The following is an 11,859-nucleotide window of genomic DNA, read 5'->3' on the forward strand; positions in this document are numbered from 1 at the left end:
TGCATCGTCTCCAAGCCCAATTTCCTCTGCAACTTCCGCGCCCACCACTAGAAGCCACCCCTCCTCAACTTCTTCCATCACTACGATGAACTTGCCCACTACATCCGCTTCATATTCGGTGCTTGATTCTCCGGACCTTATACCGGTCACGCGCTTCTCCTTATGGCTCGATGATCCCAGCTAAGTCATCGTAAACTCTTCATTTACCACTATGAGACTAAATATACATATTTTTATAAAAAAATTAAATATACATCTTTACACCTATGCCTCATGATACGCGTTTTCTCGATCTTTTGAAGATAACATGATAAGTCGATTAGTGGAGTTTCGATATTGATGATTCAAAGGCTCTGATCATAACAGATCAAGAACCCTCGCAACCACTACACCACTACTCCGTGGTTATCAGCCGTGCCAAGACGCGATTGACCTTGCCAAAAAAGCTTTTTCTGCAAGTGAATCGAGAACGCAAGCAAGAACAGGTAGATGCAATCTGAATATTGCTAATTACCAATGAAGCACTCGAGTTTGGGGTTCAACAAACTGATAAACGGCGAAACTATATTAAACAGAATAATCTAAGCTAAACTCAAGCCTAAACTACGACGGCTGCTGTGTATATATAAGGGGCGTGAGGAGTTCGACCTAGGGTTGTGCAATCGTGGAGAGAGACGTACACAACATGGACTTCGACTTCAACACGATTACAAAACCCGGCAAGGTTCAAAACGGTGAAGTAGCACCTTATTCCTTTAACTCTGAATAAATTATAAGGAATATCTGGTCGAGCTCATATTCATTGGAAATAACTCATCGTAAGATTTTCAGAATATTCAAGATTGCCTAAAATGAATTTTGTATGAGAGAGTTATGCCTATTTTAGTGACGTGCTGTCCTTGACTTCAACTTCGACCACGACCACGACTTCGACCACAATTACGACCACGATCACGACTACGATTAGAGTTCAACCTTAAGTCCGAGTAGACTTGGCCTTTAAGAAATGATATTCAAGTAAGGTTGTGGTGCTTCTTCCAGGTTCCTATATAATAAAACAGCACAAGAATTTAGTGGTAATCCATTTAACAAAATACAAACAGTAAGAAACAAATTCACTTATGTTTAATTATTATGTACGTACTTTTATAATTAAATCTTATATAATTTAAAAATTATTGATGATATTGATGTATCAAAGAGATATAGGCTCATCACTCACCTCACTTGGGCCCACCCCTGCCTGTCCGTCTGTCCCTTTTAAAGGACACGATCCTCCCTGTCTCAAGTCCTAACTTCCAACCTTTAGGATTACTGGTGCACCACCGGAGCACCCCTCCCCCACACACCACACAGAGGCTCGGGCGCACACATACACACGATTTGTTGTGGTGCGGTGCGGTGCGGGAGCGCACAAGAACAGACCAAGAACAGAGAGAGAAAGGGGAGCGAACTGAAAAGGCAGAAGAGACCCAACTTTCTCCCCGCCAAGTCCACCGTTGCCGGCAATGGCGGCCCCCTCTGAGGAGGCTATCAAGCAGTTCTCCGCGCTAATGGAGCAGCGTGAGTTCTCTGTTCTTGCCGTTCCTTTCTCCCCAAAGAAAAAGAAAAAGGAGCTTTCTTTTCTCTGCGATTCTTGGTTACCTGAGCTGCGCGGTTCTTTTTTTTTCTTGCAGTGGAGGAGCCGCTCAAGACCACATTCCAGGTGCCGATCCGCTCTACTTGATGTTCCTGCTAGATCTCTGCTTTCTTGCTGTTTGGTTTGGGGCTTGCTGTTCTGCGAACAAAATCCTCTGGCTCTGTGTTGTTTGTGCTGCTTGTGTATGTGTTGAACCTGAGTTTTGCTTGGTTATTGCTCTCCTGTTGTTTATTAGCTGTCATTTTGGTGGATTCTGGAGTTGCAGAGCTCAATTTTTTGCTCCATTCGTGTTTAGTTCTTTTCTTTGCGAGGCAGTACATTTTTGCTGAAGAATTGAGAGTTAGCGTATTGACCTGTTAGCTGCGTAAAGTTTAGATCTTTTGAAATTTCTTGTATCCAGAGCTCAATTGTGGTTTAGTTTTTGTTCGAATTTTTATGAAATTCGAATATTGGCATGTTTTTCTTCTTCTCATTTGCTGCTTCCAGTACTTTGTCTTCTTCTTCTGCTGCATACAAAATTGTTCTCTAACCACACAGGAGCAGCTAACATTTGGATCTTAAACAGCTTACTTCGTGATTTTAGATAGAAGCCTTTTCCCTGATTTGAGTTCAGTTGTGCTTTCATCAGTGTTCATTGTTTCGATTTTTTTGGTGAAGATGGGATTTTGGTCTTTCTTTTGTCATTCATAGTGGTTGAAGTGATTTTGAGTGCTCAACTTGGCTCTTTCTATCAAGGGCATCTTGTTTTTTGTTGGTTTTCATAAAGCTTGGATATCTTGTGGTTGAAGTATTTTAGGAGTGATCAGTTTGGAGCTTTCAGAACCACCTTTTTGTTGTCGTAAAGCTTAAATTTTGGTGAAATTTGCACTATTGAAATACACTGCGTCGGTTAGGATTTTTTTCTTTGGTTACCCAGAGATATATTTGTTTGGAGATCTTACGAGATGTGTGGAAGTAGTACTTGGGTTCGTTCCTAATTGCAGTTTTCGGGCAGTTGTGGTGTCGGTGACGTTTACTGTTCCTAGTTCGCCATCTGGAGCTGCCCAAATGTTCCTCCTCTTCTTATTTGACTGGTAACTAAATTCAGTCATGTCTGCCGGCTAGGAGGTTCTCTAGTTTCTAAAGCATTTGCTGATTGTTCTGCGCCAACGCTTCGAGATGCTAAGACTTTGGGAGGTCAAGTACGTAAAGATTATATTGTTAGATGGATGCTGAATGAGTCATTTACTCCACGGGAGGACTTTGTCCAAGCTTGTAGTTGTGTGATCCAGACACCATGTGGATCTCAACTAGCGTTAATTAATGGCCGAAGAAGTCGCAGTTCGGTTGGGACATGTGCTGATGAGGGTGGACCTGGACATTGATATGTTCCTGAATATCTGTGGCCTGGACTGTTCCTGGTGGAGATGTTTCAATTGCAGACTTCGACTTTTATTTGGTCTTGGAGTCCGTGTCATGACTCATGATAAGGCTGAGCCCAACGGATTTCCTTTAGGGATGAAAATCCTGTCGTGAAGGGATTTTCGTTCCCTTCGGCGCTCCAACGGTTTCCCTTCACGGTTCCCTTCACGACGGGACTCCCAAGGTCATTTCCTTCACAACGGGATTCTCTCTCCTTTCCCTTCACGATTCCCCTCGAAAGGAAGCTGTTGGAGATGAGAGAAAATAAAGGAAATAGGAACGGGGAAGGGAACGAAATGAAGGGAATATGGTTGGGGATAAGTATGATAAGGCCCATGGATGATCTCAGGGCAATATGTTGGGTTGCGCAACCGTGCTGTAATCACAATATGTCCACTAAGAAACATCATTTTTCTTTTCTTTTTCTGTCAACATGCTGACATCACAATATATGTCCACTAGGGAATAATATTTACTTTCCCCCTTGTTGTGATGCTAGATGCGTTCTGTTGGCTTCTGTCTACATTTGGCTTTTTTCTTCTGTATTTTTCTCCACATCAATTGCATTTCTTAATTTCCCTTTTTACTATTGATGTTTTGTCATTAGTCAATAATTTTTCATTGATAGTAGACGTTAAAATAGAAATTCTAGTGGCAGAAAGTGATTAGATAGTGATATGCTGACAGAATGTGCATCAAGGATACCCGAGGGGGACTTTGGTGCGTTTCCTAAAGGCCAGAGAATGGAGTGTTCCCAAAGCTCATAAAATGGTAAAGCACTAGGGCTTCTTACGCAACTTCTACATTCAGGTTCAGAAGTATATATTTATCTCTTGGGAAGAACTGATGAAATGTTCAATTGTTTTGTGCAGCTAATGGATTGCTTAAATTGGAGGATACAGAATGAGATTGACAGCATGCTAGCTGTAAGTACCTTCTATATTGTACAAAGTCTTATTTTTCTTTTGAAGAATGCAGAAAGGTAGACATGACTGCCAACTAATGACTTCAAATCTGTTTCAATTAGACTGCAGAACATAGAAAAATGAATTTAAAGAGAAATAGCAATATCTTTTGTCTGCATATTACTTACATTGTAGCATCAATAACTTTTGAAATATTGCTTCATTTGTACCATGCACTGAATACTGATACAGACCTGTACGTGAAACTCTATTTAATTTTATGATTTAGTTTAAGGTATTCATCTAACCAGCATCTACCATTTTCTTTTAATGCAGAAACCCATAGTTCCACTTGATTTGTATAGAGCTATTCGGGACACGCTACTTGTTGGATTGACGGGATACTCCAAGCAGGTACAATGATCAGACTCATCTTTCTCATTTTAGTATTTTTGATGGTACCTTTTTACCAATTCATTTTGCTCCATCCATTGGAATCTTCTACTCAAGTCATAAAATGTTTGCCTAATATTTGCTGGTTATGAATTGTATTTTATATCTAATTACATTTACTACTGGTACGAAGGATTTGCCAACATCACCCATGCTTTAGCAAAATATCCCAACTTGAGCATAAGGATTTCTCTGTATTGAGAAAGGATTTTATTATGTGCTTTAATTCGTGCTCCTCTCCTTTTTGAGCAGTTTGCTTTCTCTGTATTGAGAAAGGATTTTATTATGTGCTTTAATTCGTGCTCCTCTCCTTTTTGTAGGGACAACCTGTTTATGCATTTGGTGTTGGTCTCAGTACCTTTGACAAGGCATCGGTAAGTGCTAACTGTCTTTGAAAACAAAATTCTAAAGCTATCGATTTAATTTTAAATAGTGACAAGGGATTTAGTAGTAGTTCTGCATTAGATTTCTAAATCTTAATTTCACGTGGCACAGCATGGATGTGAACAAACAACACCCTTAATTTGAATAGCAATCTACTATGAAGATAAATGATAAGCTGAACGATATACGAATGACTTTGGCTTCAGTTGTAGGATCAATAGTTAGCCACCTATAAACATATTTTTACAGGCAACAGCACAGTATTTTCTTTAAAATAAGATGCTTTCCCTAAATTATCTCATTCATTTTATCTTAGGTGAACTACTATGTTCAGTCACACATACAAATGAATGAATATCGAGATCGTGTTGTCCTGGTATGTGCTTTTTATTGATGATTAATAGTACTAAATTTTGAAAGAGAACAAATATATTTTGTGTTCTTCATTAGCCGGCTGCATCGAAGAAGTTCGGGAGACAGATTAATACCTGCTTGAAGGTTATGGATATGACTGGCTTGAAGCTGTCTGCGTTGAGCCAAATAAAGGTGAGCTCAAAATCTTGTCTTTTTTGGTAGCTCTGTGGTGATCTGATGAGAATTGTTGTCATATCTCAGATTGTTGTAGTTTATAAAACGTGAACACTATTGTTTGGTGACAATTATGGTTTGCAGCTACATGGCATAATAAGAAACTGACTAGCATAATATAATTTACAGGGGAAGAAATTAAGAACGCATCTAGAATTGAGTTCACTGGTTGACAGAGCTGCAGGATAACTGAGGATAAATTTTAGTGGGATGTTTGATGCAACAAAATAGCTCTCTTGAATTTGTTAGGATCAAACTGAATCTTGGTCACGAACCAATACTGCCCCTTGTTAGTGCTGTGAAACTGCATCACTGGTAGGATAACTGGTTGTCAATAGTTCTGTCTTGTTGGTTCTGAGTTGGAGGTAATAGTACAAGTCTTCACTAAGGTAATGTTACAAAGTACTGCCCATATTATTAATTGTGCAGTACTCCAGATACGACTGAATAAATGTTAACATCAAATGATCTGTGGGCACAATTAATCTTTCGTAGTTTTCCTCTATTTTCTTCCCTTGTCTGTTTCTCCTTTATTGCTTCTTGACTTTGTGCTCATCACGGTCTTGTCCTGACTCTTGAACCCTGAATTTGTCTGTTAATTTGCCTGGTGGAGCTCTCAAGTCTCAGCTGGCCAGAAGTTTCCTGAGGTTGTCTGTAGGGATGCAACTTGGCCAACCCAAGACCCACTGCACTTGATTGATGGTTCATTTCACAATTAATTGATAGCTTATTTGTACACATGGTGGGTAAATAAAAAAAGAAAAACTAGAACAGATCAATAGGCTGACCCAACATGACCCACTTGCATCCCTAGTTATTTTTTTGGGGGTATGGTGACGGTGATTTTTGATCAAACAATGTTGGTGTCAAGTAGATATAGTTATTCATTGCATATTGAAATGAAGGTGCTGCAAGTTGATAATTGATTGCAGTGATTTTATCACTGCTTTCATTAAACAGATCAACGATATTTGGCAGTGGTGATTAGGAACCCAAAATGCTTCAGGACCTTCTTTCCATGCTAACATAGAGCAGGAAAGTCCTCATGCATTCTTAATCTTATTATTTTTCCATCTACAGTTAGGATGGTGACATAAATTTGGGTAAGTGCGTGAAGTGTGACTAAATGACTAACTGTATTGCAATAACGAGCACATATGATTGATAGTAATACAAGAAGAGTAAAATAATGAATATTTAGTATAGATTTGTTCCTTCGTAGCTATTATTTACTTTTGCTATCTTAACTTTTTTTTATCATTGAGTGAACACTCACCCAATAACGTGTCTACGGGCTGGGTGCCTGGGTACGACTGCAGAAGCAAAATTCATGTTTAGCTCATTGCGTAACCATAGCCATGAAAGTTTCAGTTCAACCATAAAAGAGTATGGTAGGTCTTGAACTCAGGATTAACATCTAAAATAATTTATGTATTTAGTTTCATGCATCTACCAACCATCTACCTATTGTGGGCAAAGAATTACTTTGTTGGCATTTGATAACATGAATTCTGTGCGTTGTACAGAGCACAAATTTGTTAACAATGAGTACAAATTACAGCACACAGTAGTGGTCAGTAGTAGCGTAGATGGAAAATATGCCATTTGAAACAAATAAAATAGAATGTATTCGTTTTCATTTATTTTGTATTGATGTGTCTTTTCTTTGAGGTCACATAAGAACTGGATTACTTGTATATATATGCATCATTGCTTTTGAAACATTCACAGTTTAAACTTGCATTTATGCCTAAATTCGTTTTGAACATTTTAGACCTGAAATGTCACAAGATTTTTTTTTTGTTGTTGATATTTTCCTCTTTTCTGAAATGCTTGGAGATGTTTCCTAGAATTTTTTTGGAGCTATTATTTCTTTCGTTTGTAATTTCTCCTTTCCTTTGAGTCAAGTTACATGCATGGGGATACTTTCTGAGACATCAGATTTGAAACTATAAAATGGATGGACATATATATTACAGGAAATAATATTAGAGTTTCCAACATCTATATTCAGCATGTCCAAATAGTTGCATTGGTTGGACAAGCTTGAGTAACCAATATAACCATATTGTCTAGAGAATATTTGCATTGCTAATCGGGCAAGGGCTTGCTAAAATTTTCATAGTATGCATAGTGCATGTTTTTATGTCTCCATACCTCGAGGAATGACTGAAGGCTGTAAAATGAACGTTGCAGAAATGATTCACAAATACTGTTGAGCAGTTTAATATGCAGTTTTCATGCTTCTTTTGCCTAGGATGATGCTTGATAAGAATCAAAAGATATAAAGTGTAATTCAGTCCTTGTAGGTTCCCAGATCAAAAGATATGGAGTGTAATTTAGTCCTTGTAGGTTCCCAGTTGACACTGCTTGAACATTTTCTTACTATTATTACTTTATTCAGACTGCACCACTGTAGATTCTTTAAATTTACATAAATAATATTTTTATTTATCAAGTCACCATTTCTGCTTTTGTTTGCATGTTAGTTATTTGCCGATCATGTGGTTGTATTGCTTACAGGAGGAAATGTTGCAGTAATACTTATCAATATTTTCCCCATAATGCAGATGTTGACCATGATTACAACTGTTGATGACCTTAATTATCCTGAGAAAACCGAAACGTATTACATTGTGAATGCTCCATATGTTTTTTCGGCATGTTGGAAGGTCAGTGCACCTATTTGATTTCACAAGTTGCCTTGCTTTTTATTCTGGTTTGGCTTGATCCTTTCAGTTTGACACAACCATTTCTTTTTCAAGTAAATAACTTGAAGTTTCTGTTCACTAATGGCCAGGTTGTGAAGCCACTTTTACAAGAAAGAACTAAAAAGAAGATCCAAGTCTTGTATGGCTCCGGAAGGGATGAGTTATTGAAGGTAAAATTCTTACTTTACATTTCCCTAAAGTTTGGAAGTGTAATCTCTTTTCTGGTATGAACGTACAGCCTCATAGGTTCCCTATCTTGAATGTTTTGAGCTTTAGCCTGAAGTTCTCCTTGAATTGATTATGTAAAAGCATCCGAGCTAAAGTTGTGTATTCAAACATTCTGCTCTGGAGATTATAGGTGCATCTTTGCTGCTCATTTTGGAACTATGAAAGCTCCTGTTGCTTAACAAAGAATCTGTTGTATTGGCCGCAACATTTCACAGCTATCAGCTGATGTGTCCAAATGTATTTGTGTTTTCGACTAAAAATTTGTATGCTGCTGTCACTCGCAGGTTATGGACTATGAGTCACTTCCACACTTTTGCAAGAGAGAAGGATCAGGTTCATCCAACGACTCGTTCGACAGAGTTGATTGCTACTCCTATAATCATCCTTTCCACCAGCAGCTGTACAACTACGTGAAGCAGCAATCTCTGAACCAGGGCTTTGTTGGCCCTGTAAAGCAAGGCTCGTTCCATGTGGATGTGCCCACACCTGAACTTGAGCCAGTCAAGATCGCGGAGACGATCGAATTGGAGTTCCACAATTTGAGGGGAGGCAACGGGCTCTCACACTCGTTCAACCGAATCAAGATCGAAGGTCCATGAGGGTGCGGCGGTTCAGAGCGTGCGCTCGAGACAGCAAGCCACAGAGATAATCGGCTTATCTGAGCCCCAAGAACCTATGCAGGGGTAGTAGTACCTCTTGCTTGCAATCACTGGCTGCAAGCTTGACTAGGAGTAGAGAGCGTAGTATTGAACACGATTCTAATAACCGAGTCTGTCTTACCCAAGATTGCTGTCATTTCTAATTAACCTAGCGACTATCGTTGTATTTTCATGCTTATGGCATGGAAATGTGATGTTTCCAATCATGAAAGCCAGTTGGAGTTCTCCCAATGTATCCATTTATGTATATATACCTGCCAACTCGACGGAGTGGTGCATATAAGGAGACTTTTGTACTGCCTGCTAGTTCTCTAGATGCTCATACTTGCTACAATGCAGTGAAAATCCACCTGCCAATGTTCAGTGCTTACTGCCTTAAAACTATCTGAACTTTCCTCATAAAATCGTTGTGATGGCAACATTTGACACAATAATGAATTAGCCGAAGTAATGGATTGATTAGCCTTAATCACATGTTAGATAGCTTATTTCGGCTATTATTTGAATCATTAGCCGAATTGAGGAAATATTAGTTCGATGAAAAATTAAGTTGGCTGTTAGTTGAATCAAACATCGATTAGCAGAAGGAAGAGAGAGAAGAGTTCGCATGGGAATTAGCATCTAACTATCAGATAATGCAATGATGATTCGATGAATCATTGGGTGCAACGGCCGTGGAAGTGCAAGCTGGTATACTGTTTGATCTTTTGCACTCAGCAACGGCAGGAGAAAGGAGATTGGACAAGTGCAGGTGCTTGGCACTGTGAATGATTGGATTGCCAATGGTGCAAATATTAGTACAGTTTGATTGTCAATTAATAACTAGCCGAATGAAATAGAGTGGATTAGTATTAATTCGGCTGATTAGTTGATCATGTTTGGTGACCAGTTAAGCAAATGATGTGATTAGCAAAAGAAGAAAGAAAAAGAGACCGAATCAGTAGTTGCTTTGGTCAATTTGGTTGTTAGAAAAATAATCAGCAGGGCAATGATGATTAGTTTAATCATGGGAATGATCTGCAGCACAATGATGAAGTTTGTTTCAGTCAGCGGTGCAGTACGTGTTGGCATCGAAGTTTTTTGTCTTGCGTGCTGGCGCATGCAGTAGGCAATGGTGGTTAGCAGCAGCGAGAGCAGGCAGCAACAGCAGCTGCGTGGCTCTAAGGATTTCGACGTGGGCAGCGCGTGGGAACCAGGTGACGATGTACGACGGGATCAAAGAAGATTTTGTTATGAATAAATACTTTTAATATAATTATATGATCAATTATTAAGAGTTGTATCTATTAAAAAGAGATATCTTTTCAATAAGTATATCCTCTCACTATATCTTTTCATCAGGTATAAATATGTAAACACCATGATCAATAAATACAAGAATTTTACTCTACTAAACTTTCTATCTATCTACAATTACTTATAATACGTTATCAGCTACGTTAGTTCTACTTCAACGCTAATCGACCAACGATGGATGTCGGCTGAGAACAGATCGGCCATGAACATAGGCACGGCGGCCTCTACAGAGAAGGATGAACACCATGGGTGACTCGTTGACACGCGCCTTCGTCTTCATGGCCATGAAGCACACGACGAATCTGAGCATAACAGCAGATCGGCAAACCGCACGAAGGCGGCGCCCATAACACAAAGAGAAGCCAGATTCCACTTGGCAACAAGCCAAAACACACAGCGATCGAACAACACCTAAGGCACCAAGGCCTCTGCATAGAGAACAGCGACTCATCCTTCTTCACCGGAGGCGCTGGATACAACAAGAGAAGGATTACCGCTGCAACAATGGTGGCTCTCTCCATTTCCGGCACCACTGACTCCGTGGTGGCATCCCTCTGCAACAGTGTCGCCGTCCTTCACTACACCGACTGATGACGCACTGATTCGGCGGATGAACAAATCAAACGACTGCAACAACGTGAGCAAATGTAAGTTGATGGCATCCATGATCCATCTTACCTCTCTCTGATGCTCGACTTCAAGGCGGCGGCAACCCAGGCGGCGCCCCTTGAGGGTGCACAGCCCTAGATCAGCAGATGACGTCACACATAGCTCGAAATACCAGTGGTGGCCCTTCAGGCTAGCTGGGAAGCAGCGGCAACGGCCATGGGTATACCCTCTGATGGCGCCGAAGCACGCCCATGTCCGCGCATGCATGGGGCAAGGGCCCTTCAGGCTTCTTCGTGTGTGCGCGAGAGAGAGTGAGGATGGAGCACCCTCTAGACTGGCGACCCCACCGGCAAAAGGCAACACAGCCTTGACTACACGGTGCAATGGCTCTAGCACGACTTCCCGGTGGCTGCCACATCCAAGTCGACGACGGCCCATGGCAGCCTAACCTGCCCGACGGCGGCCTCAGCTCGTCCGACACCGGTACAACTTGCTTAGAGGCGGCTTTGGCTTGCCTCCTGATGGTGGCTTGCTCACGCCCGAGCCGGCCTCAACCAACATTGGCGCCTCCCTCCGGCGATGCTCGGCGTCTACGCACTTCATGGACGACTGGCTACCGCCCTCCGGCCAAACCTTCCCATCCGGCGGTGGCCTACCCTCCAGTGGCGCACGACGGTCAGCCGGCTAAACCTCGCCCGTGCTCTCACCTCCTCCCGCGGCAGCAACCTGGCAGCAGCGCTCTGCATCGTGGCGGCGCCCGTCCATCTGGACAAGCCAACCTCACCGGCTGCCGCGGCTGCTCTGCCCAATTCCAACAGTGGCTAGGGGTGTGTTGGCAAATCCCCTAGCCGAATGGGCCCAAAGGCCATATGGGCCCCAGCACAAGTTTCTTTGGCCCATTCGACTAGCTCACTGAGGCTAATGGCATTTTTATAGAAAACACCTTGAGTTTTTGTTTAATTGCGTTATAAAATATATAGTGAATT

The 11,859-nt window shown here is 41.1% G+C and overlaps 1 protein-coding gene across 1 annotated transcript; it reads left to right on the forward strand.

The window, feature by feature from the left end:
* Positions 1-1,278: 1,278 nt before the first annotated feature.
* Positions 1,279-9,274, forward strand: LOC133902177 (SEC14 cytosolic factor-like). Its single transcript, XM_062343772.1, has 11 exons — positions 1,279-1,563; positions 1,677-1,705; positions 3,728-3,811; positions 3,913-3,966; positions 4,282-4,359; positions 4,719-4,772; positions 5,099-5,158; positions 5,233-5,328; positions 7,941-8,042; positions 8,171-8,251; positions 8,594-9,274. Exons 1-11 carry the CDS (start codon positions 1,509-1,511, stop codon positions 8,906-8,908), a joined length of 1,008 nt encoding a protein of 335 aa, XP_062199756.1. The 5' UTR covers positions 1,279-1,508; the 3' UTR covers positions 8,909-9,274.
* Positions 9,275-11,859: the final 2,585 nt, after the last annotated feature.

The sequence above is a fragment of the Phragmites australis genome, chromosome 20 (assembly GCF_958298935.1).
Source record: "Phragmites australis chromosome 20, lpPhrAust1.1, whole genome shotgun sequence".
In the NCBI taxonomy this organism is placed as follows: Eukaryota; Viridiplantae; Streptophyta; class Magnoliopsida; order Poales; family Poaceae; genus Phragmites; species Phragmites australis.